Consider the following 16,378-nt stretch of genomic DNA (forward strand, 5'->3'; position numbering starts at 1 on the left):
TTGCATGGGAGAAAGAAATGGGCTTGTACTACTTAAATAGGCCCGAGGGTGGCAGCAGGAAGAGGGATAATTTGGTACTTCCACATACTAATTATGTCAGACATGAGACAACTCCAATTTTGTTATACTACTAAATTTTGATAATGGTAAATTGGTAATTACCAATTAGTTCATCAAATATGTGTTTATATATTATTACCTTATAACCCCATCGAATTCTCTGTTTTATGTAACTTATACAATTATATTATGATGATAAATAATTTTGTTAAATATATGATGATATTGGGAAATTCCTCTAACATTTTAAGGTTTTAGATGAGCTGTTTGTATCAAAACTTAGGCCGGCGAGAGGACTGAGGTTCGATTCTCAGTCACCCCGACATTCTCACAATTTATTGTGGACACTAAAGACAATTAATACCCCAAAGGTATTCCACTCTTCAACCCGTTCCATTATCAGCCACTCCCAGAGTGAAGGGGAGTGTTAAATATATAATGAGCTGGTTACTCAACAAATTTATATCAAAAAACCATGTTGTCCGGCACTATAAAAAACGGTTACGCCCAAATTGTTATCTGACCCACTTCATCATCTCGCCTCGCCATGCTAGTTCCCTTCCTCCCCTCAAACTCCATATGGAGCAGTTTCGATTCGGTAAATGACAAAAATATCATTAAATCTATATAAGTTCTATGTGAATAAAATCATGGGTTAAAATAATATCTAAACTTTCTAACATTGCGTGAATAAATTTTTGTTTAATTGAAATTATTGCTTTGTTTTTGTTTTCATTTTTAATGTATCGTATATATGTTCACACAGGAGATCTTTTGAAAAACTGCTTCTTCATTTCTCTGGAAGAAAACTGTGTATATCTTAACATTCTCAGACCCTATATTAAACAGGATATGTTGAATATGTTTGATTTAACTTAGTTTATTTATTATGATGATAAATAAAATGCTAAATTAATCGTCATTCAAAACGAGAGAAGAAAACTATTTTAGTATCTCTCGTGTCACTAATTTTGATCGACGAAGGACAGGGGACAATGCTAAGTTTTCATATTTTCACCAAATTAAAATATATCATACTCATACGTTTGAAATGCTTTATTAAAAGATGTCGTTGGTTCTAGATTTGATTTTTATTTAGGTAGAGAAGCAGCTCCCCGAGCAAAAAAAAAGACAGATTATCACGGTCGTGATGGCTTGGGTTGGCATAGAAAAGCATGTATGTGAAGGATAGGATCGTAATTTAGAAATTAATTAGGTTGTTTAATGTTGTCAGTCCTTCCCCGCCCCACCATGTTACATAGGACAACTGGGGTTTACATCTTGGGGTAGCTCCCCGGTAGTGATCCGGTACCAACGTTAATACTATTAAACTGTCACTCTTATTACCTCAAACTATTCCCACATTAACCCTTATCGTATGTACCGGTCTGTGAATAAAGTAATGGGCTTTGGTTGTTCTATAACCGATATTTGGAGGGGGGGTGAACTGAACTCATCCAGATTTTGAATTGATATATGAACAAAATCTCATTTCTTTGACAAAAAGGGTTAAATAGGTAAAGTTATTTAATATTAATAGAAACTTTCCGGACCGAGTAATCAAATTAGGTACCAAAAAATTACCAAATGTCATGTTATCGGCCATACGTCCATAAATCCCCCTATATTTACACATGTATTATCAATAAGTAAGAGCTGAGCCGATTTTAATAATGAAGCATGAAGTAATGTTCAGAATAGGCTCGTTAATAAACGACTGATATGAATTTACATACGAACAAACTCCCGTCAAACTCGAGTTTGCTCACAAATAATTAAACTAAGCTAAAGTCGAGCCAAATTCGAACAAAATGAATTGTCCATTAATAATTCTAATATATTTTTATTTGGTCGACCTTAAAATATAATTTGTAATTTTACAACTTAAATGAAGATCAAATACTAGTTCTTATCTTATAATTATATAACTCACAATCTACGGTTGTTTCCTATTCTATATCATTTTAATTTTCAATTCGAGTTCTAAGAACATATCTAATTTTATTTTAAATTATAGAGACATTCTTGATTTTAGAAATCGTACATTATTTTTTATTATATTTTACCTAACTTTGATTTGTATAAATAACTAGTTATTTAAAGGTGTTTATGAAAATGAAAGAATCGAAGACGAATAGATCGTGATAAAAATAATTTATAGTTTCATTGTGAAAATACTAAGTATTTAATTTGGATATATAATATTCAAAATTTCTAAAATAGTTAAATTATTAATAAATATCGAGAAAAATATACTAACAAAAGTATTTAAGTTATTAATAATAATTTAATTATAATTTATAATATATATAAATTTTATTTGAGCCGAGTTGCGCCGAAAAGACAAAACACTAGGTACAGATTTAGGTATCCAAACTTATTTTTATTTTCAAGATCAACTCATTTAAGTATAAAAAGCTAACTGAGTTTAGATAAACGAGGCGATCCGAATTTGGTTACGGCTGTATTAGAAGGCTATAGCTAGAACAATGTGACAAAATTAAATGAAATCCAAGGGTAGTCAGGGAGTTGACCAATGAGTAAGGAAGCAACATGCATAGTCGGGTTATAGAAATGAAAGCAAAGAACAGGACACGTGGGTACTTGATGAACAAGGAGAACACAACACACCGTCCCACAAGCGACTCATCTTGATTTCAAATGCAACGGAATGGTCGTTAGTTTTCGGTTTCTTTTCCCCATAACTGTTTTGTTTCCTTTCTCGTAAACTTTAAATCATTGTCATATAACGGATCAATGTCTCCTGCTCTTCGTCAATTTAATGTATGGAACTCATTGCGCAGCACTACTGTACATCATCTACTGCCCGACATCTATACATGACTCTATTGGGTACATCCCATATGTTCCATATAATATTTTAACATAAGTTTGTAAATTGATTTTTAAAATTCATATTCTAAGTTGATTTTGGTTTACTAATTTTTGTCCGTGCAATATTTGGGATGTACTGTCTAATTTAATCTTATAAATTAGATGTATGTCATCCGTGCATCTCTCCACAACCTAAATATTATAACTAAGTTTTTTTAGCTTATAATTGCTAGGGTTTTTAGCTTAATTGTCAAGCTTACTTTAAAGAATCACACTAGTTCCGGTCGAAAAAACAATTGATATTGATGGTAGAGTTGTCGGATGTAGATAAAATCAACCGGAGGTGGTAGTTGATTTAATTAAGTCTGGTCGGATATGGGGAAGAATGGTCGAGAATAGCTTTGTTGACGTCCAAATTTATGTGTGACAACAAGTGGCTCGACTGAGCTGATGTGGTGGACCCACTCCGATAAGGTGTCATGACCGAGTCCCAGTCCCACGTGTCACTATCAAGTCAATCACTCGGGAAGCCAAATACTGACCAACATTGTTAAATGTGAATATACCATTCGAACTGGACCAGTAGATATTGCTCATTACATCCAACAAGTTGGAGGTTACAAAATGAAATTGAGAATAAAAGGTAAGTTTGCATGTGTTATCTTCAACTTGCTGCTATTGATTTATAGTCATCAGCCTCAAAGGCTGCAAGAAGAGGCACAGTACAGGGTCGTTCTATTTTCCACATACAGAAATATTAAGGAAATATTATTAATCCGTACCATCATTAATATGAAATGCTAATCACGAAATAATTCAAATAAACCAGCCAGCAGCAAGTGATTACTGATCAGTATTCGGTAATCTAGTTACACTCGGTATATAAACTCACAAATATGCGTACTAATAATATATAGAGAGAGATTAGTACATTATAAAGCTGAGGAATCCTATGAAAGTAAAAGACATGTATTTAGACTGTTAAATTAATTAAGAAGTTTTCTATTTTGGGAAATGGATCTTGCTAATTATGTACATAATACAAATAACCAGACATTAGTAAGTTGGCAACACATAAACATGTCGCCCGCCTAGCTAGGCTCAGTGATTAATTTCCAGATTGGTTTTGAGTCTAGATATGATTGCAGAGGCCTCAGATTTTGCAGGACTAATAATTCACTAATAACGTGCTCATTTAATGGTTGGTCACAAACTAGGAGATTCCGTTAACAAGAAACTAATTAATCATGATTAGCCTCTAATAATAACATCCATTAATTATTGACGTGCAGTTTTAACTGAGATGCATATTGATGTCGTTGCTTCAACTGTCATATATGGATGTTCATCTCTTACAAATGCTGTAAAATTTAACTTCTTTCTGCTTCGAATTAGATTCCAATCGAGCATTTATATTCCAGCTCAGTCTCGGATTTTTTGAAATTCTACTTCCGTCTAGACGGATCATTTAAAATTCTGGTTCGTTGACTAATCAAAACATACTTAACAATACCCACAGTTCCTAGCAGTAAATTTAAGTTTTTCTGATATGTAGGAATTGATACAGTATCTAATTATACAAATTTGTAAATTTTATACACCGTCTTTTTGGGCACCTGACCGTGCTGTGTGCCTGAGATTCATTAAACAAATGATATGATACTCCATTAGTTATTATGTATACATGTAGTCTTGACTGAATTAAGAAACAACTAATCTAATAGCAGAAAGCTTACGCAACTATATATAACTAAGGGATCAATTTAAATAAAAACAAAATAAAGAATGGGATTGTTCAGCAAGCATCTTGGGGGGCACATGACCTAAGATCCAATGAACAGCTAGGACTGTAGTCAGAGTCACGAGGCAGCCACGAACCCTAATTTAGTTCTCTCATTTTTAATTTTCATATCCATTACAGTACTGGACTGGCCGGCGACGAATATATTAAATGATACTCCTTGCATATGCTCTCTGTTCCATGCGTCTACTAGCATACATTATTATTAATACACGATAAAAAAGAGTTTCAAAGTTTCACCCTATAGCTACAACTTGATTTATTAATAATTTCGTATAAAGATTTATATGAACAAGTTTTTTTTCGATTTTACATGTCCTACTTTTTAATAACATTAACTAATAACACATAATTTTTACATGAAGACAATAATTTTAATTAGTTCAAAATGGACTTAATGCCATATAATACGCAGACCCGATACAATAATCTGTCAAATCATTATAAGTATTTACAATATTTCACATTTTTATAAACCAACCACCAGTGTGACTCGTATATATGCATGTACTGTAAACAGATCTCAGGTTGAATTTCTAAGAGTGCCCATTTCGAAAGAGTCACGGTGTTGTATGACAATTGCATTGATACATTAAAGTGTTAGGGAATTGATTTCTGAGTTTCGAAGTTCGCTAATTCTTCTGCGTGTATGTGTTGAATTAGAAAAGACATCGCTAGTTTTTGTAGCCACGATAGATGTCTGTCCATACTTAGTTTCTGTAGGACCTTATATTAGACCATATTTCCAATCTAGCTCCGAGTGAATAGTCGGCAAATATAACAGTAATGGCGACCTTAATTAATTAAATAGATGTCAACCGCCAACATAAAATATGCACGGCGAACCTCGATAGCCAAATGCATGCATTTGAAATATTTAATTTACCAACGTACTCGAACACCAATTTTTTAAGCTCGTTGATCACTTGCATTGTCACATGTCCCACATACAATTCAAATACCCGATTCGGTTTCGGATCAGATCATAGAATTGAATTCAGGTTTCGGCTTGGATCATCGAATCAAATTTATCTTCGTGTTATGATATATTTGGAGATCATTTGGATCGTAATCCGAAGTGATTCGATTCGGGTCTAATTCAAATTAAAATTGGATGAAATTAGGATAAAGATCGGAAAAATTTGGTTCGGATTAAATTCGATTCGGATATTTTTGGATCATAAATTATTCATTTTTTTAATTTGTGGGACTTAAAAAATTATCTTCCTATTAAATTTAGTATTGTTAATATAATATAATATACTTTAAAAAAATATGATTAAATAATTATGTTATCATGAATATAAATTTTTTTGAAGTATGAATTTTGATTAATTTGGGTCATTTCAGTTCGAATAATATACTATTCGGTTTGATCCGTTTTAAGTTAAAATCGGATCTATTATTTCGGATCATTTTATATTAATTCCGGTTCGAGTAATTTTCGAATCAGTTTATATTATTTTTCAGGTAATTATCGGATTACATGGATCGAAACTCGGATTAATTCTCTATTTCATGAAATCCGGTTCGATTATTCGGATTCAAACTCATTTGTCCACGTTTAATTATATGTTTATTGTAATAAAATCATATATATATATATATATATATATATATATATCGCATCTCCTTTTAGGCTAACCATATCGCTTTCTGTTCTTCTCAATGGGTGCAAGGTTTTAGGTTCGAGGGAAGTCTAAATTTAAGCAGAGGTAATGATGGTGGACTAGACCGAACACCTAGTTAACCAAAAACAATGTTTTGATTTTTTTTTTCCGCAGGCACAGCAAACACATTTTTAAGAACTTTGGGGACTATGAAACTAATAAAATAATACAAGATCATACAAGATCAAGGAATACATCATAATAGAAAGTGAAAACTGACAAAAGATTGTGTAAATATAAATCAGGAACACAAAAGAAATAAAATGGGGATTTTCAGATCAGTGACACAAAATTTGTGATTTGTACGTATCATCCAAGATCGTAAAATACATGGTGGTGGTGGAAAGTGGAAACTGACAGAGGGAGTAGTATATATTTATCAAGAACGCAAAAATAAATTGGTGATTCTCAGATCAGTGACACGAAACTTTGTCTCATACAGATTGATTCCATGTATGTGTGAAAGCAAGTGCAAGTAAAAAATTAAATGGTAGCTAGCTCGCAGAGCAAAACTGATTTAACAAGAGTAGATGAAGATAAATTGCGCCAGTTTCAAGGCGTGACTGGAGCCATTCCCTTTCTTTTATACTCTCCTGTGCTTACCTTTTGTCTTTGGACACGCTTTTGCATTATGCTCCTTTCAATATCTTTACCATACACTTGAGTTTCTAAGTTAAATATTAGTCTGCAGGTTCTGCACAATCCAAAGCGGTGTCAATCAAGATATTGATATCAATTAATGGGGTTAATTTTTAAATCATCTGTGCAAAGGGTTAAATCTAAACTAAATTGGGCACGGAGCAGCACTACAAGAAACAGAATTTTTTTTTATCGTCACTAATCCGACCATCCAAAAGTCATAGGCTAAAACCGACCGTCCCGCATGACAGTCGGTTCTAAATGAAACCGATAAAAAAAAGCCGACCGAAACTTCCTTCGCGCCCAATTTTTAAAAAATACGTTTGACTTTTACCACGTCAACTTAAACCGGTCGTTTAATCCAACCAAGAAATCCGACCACTGTAAATCGACCGTTGAATAGAGTGAAATAAACCAGAAAAACCGACGATGACGCTTCCTCTGGGCCCACTTTTGAGAGAATACGCTCGACTTTTACCGGTATATATACCGGTATTAATTTGTGAAATGTTATTAGAATAAATAATTATTGTCAAACAAGAGAGTATCCTAGATTATTAAAACAAATATTTTAGTCTAAATTTGACGCTAAAGTTACTTGATAGTTTACTATTTATAATACTAAAATTAATTTATATAATCAACAATAACTGCAGAATAATTATTAGAAAAAACCTTTAGCCTCTGTATTTTGGGCAAGCCCTATGTAAAGAAACCACATTACCATCTGCCTATATAGTATACTAAGGCACTATTTCAGCCCAAAACAATGGCAAACTATTTCATGAAGCTTGCATATACTTGGTCATCCTATAACAGGATAATTAGTAATTACCCACCGTATTCCAAAAGAAATGGTCGATATAAACTAAAAACATATAAAAGGGGGGGCAATCTTCTAACAGAAAAACCATAATATCAGTCATTACTTAACAATTATATGAAAAAATCAATATTTTCATTTTAAAGTAATTTATGTACATGTAAACAACAGTACTTGTTTAGTAAGCTAAAAATGATAATTATATAATCCCTCAAAGTAAAATGGGACTTCCCTGCAATGCCATATGGCATTGCTATGCTGCTTAGACCTTTCACCTTAATACACCATTTTAAATTATAATCAACGTAAATAGTTGATGTAAGAAGTACCATTGTTTTAAAAAAACCTAACGAGCACACAATCAAAGGGCTCTTCTAAGCATAACATCATCTTGCCGACAATCAAACATTAATTTATTCCTTGCAAAACATTGCAACAACCTCAAGGGAACACCAGGTAGACTAACTAGTGAAAAAAACTAAATCGAAGGAAAACAAGAAAACAAATACTATTAAACAGCAAAGAGTTTTTTAAGACAGACTGACGGTAATGAGGAAGAACATTTAACATCAAGTCATTGTTCCCATAAGAGGGCCACACATCTTACAAGATAAACAGTACATCACTTCCACAACTATGCGAACCTTTAATATTATTTATATTGAACATCAAGGACTCTCAGTTCTTCCTCCCTTCGGCCAAAATGATGTGGTATCCATGCCTGCATTGTCATGATTTAAAACAATCAGCAACTTTTAGACATATATATGTATAAACCAAATCTGTTAAGAAATTTCGATGAAATCATGCTACCAAACTGACGTTGATTTAAATGGTGCACTGGTCACGCCAACAGGTGTATTGAATGCAACTTCCTGAAATGGACCAGCCATTTTTCCACGTGGAAACCATCCCAAATCTCCACCTTTCTTTCCAGATGGACACTCTGAATATTCCACTGCTATCTGGAAAGACAAACATATGTTTAGTGGATCATGTTACCTTCGATATCATGGATATCATCCCGCTGGAAATCATGACGAGGGTGACTAAATAGGAGGAATCATATGTAATACTTGTGTGCATATATAAAACATAGCATCAAGATTATTACTTGTAGCTAAGTTTCAAATTATAAGCCCTCCTCATAGTAAAGATTCTAGTTTATTAACAAAATTAGAAATCACAACTAATTTGAGTATCAATATAAAATTACTAGATTTAGGTGTTTCCGTCCATACTTTTTCCAACTTCTTCATGCCTTTTTTATTATTTTCCTTAGATACAATAAGCACTTCGGGACTTAATACTTCTCGAGGTAAAGGAATCATATTCCTGTGAACGTAATAGCAATACAGCATACAAGAACATGGCCCATGAAACAACAAAAAAGGAACTTGTGTGTGACATCTGAAGAGTGAAGACTGCACAATGAGGCGTAACATCAATTCTTAGTAGATATAAGGTTTGTATAAAAAATTGTCAATGTTCATGACACGTCATTACTTTCGTATAACAACAATATATAGTAGAGTACATAATTAACTAGACATGCCAGGGCAGTGGGAATAAAATACCTTTGCAAACTCAGCCGGTGGAACCTTATCTCCATTGTTAAGCCAGCCATCTTGCAGCTTCTTGTATGCTTCATTAATTTTCCCTTGCTTCTCACATAAAACATGCCTAGCTGATCACAATTCGAAAAAGAAAAGAAAAAAATAGATAATTAATACATTATAAGTTAAACCTCTAAATATTCACATCCTCATCAACACCGTATTAATGCTAGAACAGACCTTTGACATAAGTGCAGGTACCAAGCCCGTCTGCTGCCTTCCCACCTTTCCCTTTACCCTTTCCCGAACTTTCGTCACTACCGCCAGCTGCTTGTTTTCCTTTGCCCTTTCCTCCTGCCTTTGCGTCTTTTCCCATGGTTACTGCAAACACAGAGTGCACATTGTTTATCAAACAAGTGCAAAAACACCTCAACATAGGAGAATAACAGCATCGACCAAAGGATCATATAAATGTGTGTGTATAAAAAATTGAAGAACCACACCGAATTACAAGATCAATTACTATCTTATATAGTAAGACAGCTTCAAGGGATAACAATTGTCACGAGAAACTTTCATAGAATAGATCAATTTTAGGACTAAGACGGTAAGTACGCCTTCTGTCCCATTCATTTCTTAACAGTTGCCTTTTCCGGTGGTCCCATTCATTTCTTAACATTATTTTTTTAATTATCGTACACTTTTTAACCAATTTTAGTAGGTTCCGCCACTTTACAACCATTTTCCTCCCTTTTCTTCAATCTTCTTAAATTCCGTGCCCATCCCCAATGTTAAGAATACGTGGGAGAGGAGTAACTAGTAAGTATGCTTCAGGTACAAATATTGCTAACACTGTTACTCAAAAATTAGCCTAGCAATCATCAAGAGGTCGAGGGTTCAAGTCTCACTAGAGACACGAGTGACTAATATGCGAAACCTTTTTTGATCGCCCCAATTGTAGATTACCCAATAAAATCCTTAATCTTTATACAATCAAATAATTTGTCTGTCACAACCATTCAAATCCGAAATGCATAATCCAAATTTCAAACTATATATGCACTTTATACTACGATATTGATAAATAAATTAGGGAAAATAAAAAGATATGAAACTATAGAATCTATACATACGAACGATAAGTAGAGATGAAGATAGATACATACCTGTCTAAATTAAGATGAAGTGTGAAGAAGAAGAGTACTCGCACGGCCACCCGGGTTTTTCTGCAACTTTTTATTTATGTGGTCGTCTTATTTTTCAATTACGATTACATTTTTACCCCTGGCTAGTTCTTGGATGTGTCTTACTAAAAAAAATATTCATATTTTACAATTTGAATAATATTTGAATAAATATCGGATATGTCTGAAAACTAAATGTGTGTCAAAAGATAAATTTATATTTCCATTTAAATTAAAAATATTATCGCAAAGAATAATATATGAAAGTCTAATTTCTGGTATTACAATATTTGTTTGACTTGAGAAAAAAATAAAAAATATTAAATCAGATGTTTCGGAAAGAAAATAATTTATGCATTACTTGGTATCAAAAATTAAGATATTTTACAAATAAACATGCCCATTTCTATTTGATGTTTAACCCATGTATTAATCCTAGATTTGTTTTCAAGAAATACAATTTATTAATTGTATCGAGATTGCAAGGAACACGGGTAACCTTAATTTTTTTACACTGATTTGTTACCATTACTTTTTGCACTTTACCGAGCTTTTATGGGTTTTTGTGTTTTTTTTTTTTTGAAATAAACGTACTTGCATTCAATTAAACTTTCTCAGAATCAACATTACATAGAATAAAACCCGGAGCAGTTATCAACCACTCATGGTAGCCTGACATAGAATACGTAGCTGTTGCTAACAGATGTGCTACTGTATTCGCAGACCTATGACAGAACACAACTAACACTTCATGAAAGTGTTTTAGATTATCCCTACAAGCCTCCATAATCGTATCAAAATAAGATTGTCCTCCTTCCGCATGAATTGCATCCACCACCCCTTTAGCGTCACACTCAAAGATACACTTATTATTCCTCCAATCTTTCGTCCAAGACAGTGCTTCCCGGAGTCCTATAGCTTCGACTTCCCTGGGCTACAATCTACCTTGAATCTCCTTACTATAAGCTCGAATAAAGCGCCCATGATCATCCCTAATGACACAGCCCACTCCCATCTGACCAGTTCGCACATTACACGCGGCATCAGTATTAATTTTAACCCACCCCTCAGGTGGCTTACTCCACCTATTACAGCTCCCCTGCTTCTGTCTTGTACTGTTAACAAGCTCATCCCTAGCTCGATTCCATTCTGCCAGCATACTACACGATCTAGAATGAACACCAAAACTTGAAGTGTTGATACGATTCCAGACCCAATTATTTCTTCGATGCCACAAATTCCAGCACACCAGACCAACCATACCATTCTGCTCCTTATTTCCAATTTGAAACACTCGTTTTAACATATTAAACACACTATCACTTAGTCCTACTTGAACCACATCTGCCAACCCAACCCTTGCCCACACCTCCTTTGCAAAACAACAATCAAACAAGACATGCAAGTCATTCTCCACACTTCTCTGACACCAAGAACAATTTGGGTTTATATCTACACATTTTTTCCTCAACGCATCAGCAGTAGGTAACACCTGACGACAAATACGCCAAAGAAAATTAACCACCTTACCTGGTAGATCAAGGCCCCATAATTTCTTCCAAAAAACTTTATCTGGACACTCCGTCTCTCCTCGTATCCGCCTATAACAACTCTTTACCGTAAAAGTACCCTTCTCATCAAACAACCAGAACCATGAATCCTCTTTCTCATTTACTGGAATTGGAATCTGCTTAATCAACTCACAATCTCTATCATTGCAAATATCCTGTAAAACTTCTAAATCCCATTCCTTCCGATTTTCAGTCATCAAACCTTCAACTCTGGCTTCTTTTAATTCCTCAGGCATTTCAGTAGTTAGGTACCCATTCTCAGAGCACGGTAACCAGGGCACCTGCCAAATTCTCGTACTCTTTCCATCCCCAATCCGTTTTCGACAACCTTGACGCACCACATCTTGTGCTTCCATTAGACTCCTCCAAACATAACTAGGGTTAGACCCCATCTTCGCATCCAAGAAATTTGACTTTGGAAAATAGCGAGCACGCATAAGACTCGTCACTAAAGGATTTGTCTCATTCACAATACGCCATGCCTGTTTTGCCAGCATTGCAATATTAAACTCCCTCAATCTTTTAAACCCCAACCCACCAGCCTCTTTCACTACGCACAGCCTCTCCCAGGACAACCATTTAATTCCTTTTCCCACCTCACCCTTCCCCCACCAGAAAGCGTTCATTCTCTTCTCAATCTTATCACAAACCTCCAACGGAATTAAAAGCATAGACATCCAAAAATTAGGAACCACCTGTGCAGCTGTCTTTAATAGAGTCACTTTACCCGCCTTTGACAAAACCTGGTTCTGCCACCCTTGCAACTTCTGATCCACTTTGTCAGCTAGAAAAGAAAATGTTGCAGTTTTCCTTCTCCCTACAACCATAGGCATTCCCAGATACTTCCCCGGAATTTGCACTGCATTCACTCCCAATTGATCACACACCTCCCTTTTACTTTCTTCACTTGTATTAGGAGAGAACGTAACTGATGATTTCGTATAATTTATCATCTAGCCCGAGATATGCTCATATCTATCTAAAATTCTCTTCATAGCATTAGCTTCTGTCTTATTAGCACGAAAGAAAAAATAACAGTCGTCTGCAAACAACAAATGTGATATCATAGGAGCACCTCTAGCAACAGTACAGCCATGTAATACACCCACCTCTTCATTCCGTCTAATAATAGAACTGAGCCCCTCTGCACACATAATGTAAATATAGGGAGATATAGGATCCCCTTTCCGCACTCCCCGATGAGGTGTAATATCTCCAAAAACATCCCCATTCCGAATAAAACTGTACGAAACCGAGGTAATCAGTTTCATAGTTCTTGCAATCCACAATTCAGAAAAACCAAACTTAACCATCATGTTGCGAATAAAATCCCACTCCAATCTGTCGTATGCTTTCGATATATCTATTTTAAACCCAGCCATACCATTTTTTCCTTGAGACAATCTTCTCATGTAATGGTTAACTTCAAAAGCAATCAAAGCATTATCGTTCAGCAATCTTCCCTCTATAAAAGCGCTCTGCTTAAAAACACGAAATTAGATAAACTAACACATGCAAAAAGCCTTTCCTTTTTTACAAACTACGTACAAAAAAACTTTCACTCAAAACTTATTAACAATAAATATTATATTACGTAATTAGCAGTCTTGTCATTTGAAATAGTTTGTTTAGTCATAAGTCTTTTTTTCGTCTGTTTGTCTTGTGACAATCACTATCATTCTCATGGATTCAGTAAACAATCTGGTGCATGGTATAAATGCTATTGCATTGGAGGTCGAATTGCATTGGAGGATGAAGAGAAAGAAGGAATCGAAATAGGAAATGCAGAGGAGCTTGAGGAAGGCTCAGAGGAACAGGGTTTTGATCCAAAACTACGTGTGGTGGGCAGGTTTATTTCGAAAGGGAGAGCAGATTTTCTTGCAATGCAGCACACCATGGCAGCTCTATGGAAGCCAGACAGAGGAGTAAACATGAAACAGTTGGATACAAATTTATATTTATTTCATTTTTATCATGAGTTAGATGTAAAATGTGATGTAAAATGTGTGATGGAGATATATCCATGGTCTTTCAATAGACGAACGCTTGTTATGACACGTCTTAAGGAAGGAGAATCCAAGGTACGTGGAGTTGAATTCTATGGACCTATGGGTACATGTGCATGATTTAAAGGTAGGTTTTATGACTACCAAGATTTTATAGGGTATTGGAAACTATATTGGCCACTTTATTGATACTTGCCCGAATAACTTTGTTGGCATATGGCGGGAATATATGTGAATCTGAGTCTCTGTTAATCTTAGCAATCCGCTAAAAAACAGAATGAAGATCAAGATGACTAGTGATATTTGGTTCTGGGTGAATTTCAAGTACGAGAATTTGCCTACATTCTGCTTTATTTATGGCATTGTTGGTCATTCACAGAAGTTTGGCAGCAAGTTATTTGATAATAATGAAGCTGATATTAACAAACTATACGATCCATGGATGCGAGCCCCTCTCAGAAATGAAGTCAAGCCGATAGGGGAGAAATGGTTACGTACTGGAATCAAAAGCTGTGGTTGCAGCAAGGAAATGGAGAAACACAACAACCATGGAGAGAAAGACGATGTCAATCTAGATCCAAAAATCACTCCTGAAAATGTGGAAGCTGGTAGAAAGGGAGGAAATGTAGGGATAAACATCTCTCATAATTTGAATACAAAAGCGGGAAATGATAAAGGAAACAATATCTCTGGGATTACCTCAAATTATTCGAGGCAAATAAATAAGAAGGATATTATTGTTATTGAATAAAAAAAGAGGGACATGAGATGGGCTAAACATTGATAATAATGTGGGCCTAAACAAAGATGTCTTAATGGGCTACGATAATGTGACTTTACCAGATATGGATAATGAATTTGCTGACAACAGTGACAACAATGACAATCCAAAAATGTATATGGGGCGAGTACTCAAGGAAAGAGTGCTCGCTTATCATCATGAGTATTCTGAGTTGGAATTGCCATGGGTTTGGGACCCCATGGGCCTTTCAATTCCTTAAGGAGATTGTCCTCCAAAACCGCCTAGATTTTGTTTTTATTTGGGAGATTCTGTGTAAACAAGTGACAGTTGATAAATTTCAGCAAGCTATTGGTTTTGAAGGGAAGATGGTTTTTGAGACTCAAGGTCATAGAGGTGGAATCGCTTTGTTATGGAGGTATAACAGTGAGGTCACGTTAAGCTCATATAACAAGAATCATATTGATGTTAATGTCTGAAACAAAGAAGGTGATAATTTCATATTAACAGGGGTCTACGGTAAGCCTGACCGTAACAAACGTGAGGAAACCTAGAATCTTCTATGCAGATTGTCTAATGTTAACACCCTTCCATGGTGTTTAATAGGTGATTTCAATACTTTTGTGTCACAATTTGAGGTTTTAGAAGATTGCAACTTAAAAGGAATGGTCTGGTTGGTTATCCTTTCACTTGGGAGAGAAATAAAGGAACATCACAATGGATCGAAGTGATGTTGGATCGAGCTTTAGTTTCCCCTGGATTCTTAAATATTTTTCCGGACGCTAAATTGGAAAATCTCGAGGTATCAACTACTCAGCCAGCTACTGACCCAATTGGGAGCTTTTCAGTCAAGGGCGTCGATCCGCTTTGTGAGGCGGACAGCAGACAAGCTGGGCCTGAGGAATGCCTCCCCGCGAAAGAGGATTCTAATCCTCAAAGAAATAGAAAAGCTAACTCTCAACCCCCGCAAGCGTATGGCCAATTCTGCGCAGAATGCGGCGGTCCTATTAATCAATAAGGTTGCGACATGGAAGCAAACCAGGAGAGGGCCGGGGGGAAAGATATATGAGAAGGGGGGCGGGCTAAGATTCAATTCGAAGTAACGTAACAGGATTCGATGTTGCACCATCTTCAACTCTTCTCGGGATCCGGAGTTTTTCGAGAAAAGGTCCCATCCTTCAATATCATGATTGGGTCGACCAAGCCAGATCATGAGTGAATAGAAAATATAAAATGTACATAGCTGTTCCAGCTGAAATACTTGGAATAATTCTACCACTTCTACTAGGAGTCGCCTTTTTAGTGCTAGCTGAACGTAAAGTAATGGCTTTTGTGCAACGTCGAAAGGGTCCTGATGTAGTGGGATCATTTGGATTGTTACAACCTCTAGAAGATGGTTTGAAATTGATTCTAAAAGAACCTATTTCACCAAGTAGTGCTAATTTCTCCCTTTTTAGAATGGCTCAAGTGGCTACATTTATGTTAAGTCTGGTC

General features: G+C 35.3%; 2 protein-coding genes across 2 annotated transcripts; both read right to left on the bottom strand.

Moving 5' to 3' along the window:
* Window positions 1-8,311: 8,311 nt before the first annotated feature.
* Window positions 8,312-10,690, bottom strand: LOC141661286 (uncharacterized). The gene is made up of 5 exons (XM_074468273.1): window positions 10,551-10,690; window positions 9,625-9,765; window positions 9,406-9,515; window positions 8,651-8,793; window positions 8,312-8,549 (listed from the first exon to the last, which is right to left on the bottom strand). The coding sequence occupies exons 2-5, from the start codon at window positions 9,758-9,760 to the stop codon at window positions 8,507-8,509; spliced, it is 432 nt and encodes a 143-aa protein (XP_074324374.1). The 5' UTR covers window positions 9,761-9,765; window positions 10,551-10,690; the 3' UTR covers window positions 8,312-8,506.
* A 2,402-nt stretch (window positions 10,691-13,092) lies between these two features.
* On the bottom strand, window positions 13,093-13,521 carry LOC141717841 (secreted RxLR effector protein 78-like). Its single transcript, XM_074520087.1, has one exon. It carries the CDS (start codon window positions 13,519-13,521, stop codon window positions 13,093-13,095), a length of 429 nt encoding a protein of 142 aa, XP_074376188.1.
* Between the last annotated feature and the right edge of the window lie 2,857 nt (window positions 13,522-16,378).

The sequence above is a fragment of the Apium graveolens genome, chromosome 1 (assembly GCF_009905375.1).
Source record: "Apium graveolens cultivar Ventura chromosome 1, ASM990537v1, whole genome shotgun sequence".
NCBI lineage: Eukaryota > Viridiplantae > Streptophyta > Magnoliopsida > Apiales > Apiaceae > Apium > Apium graveolens.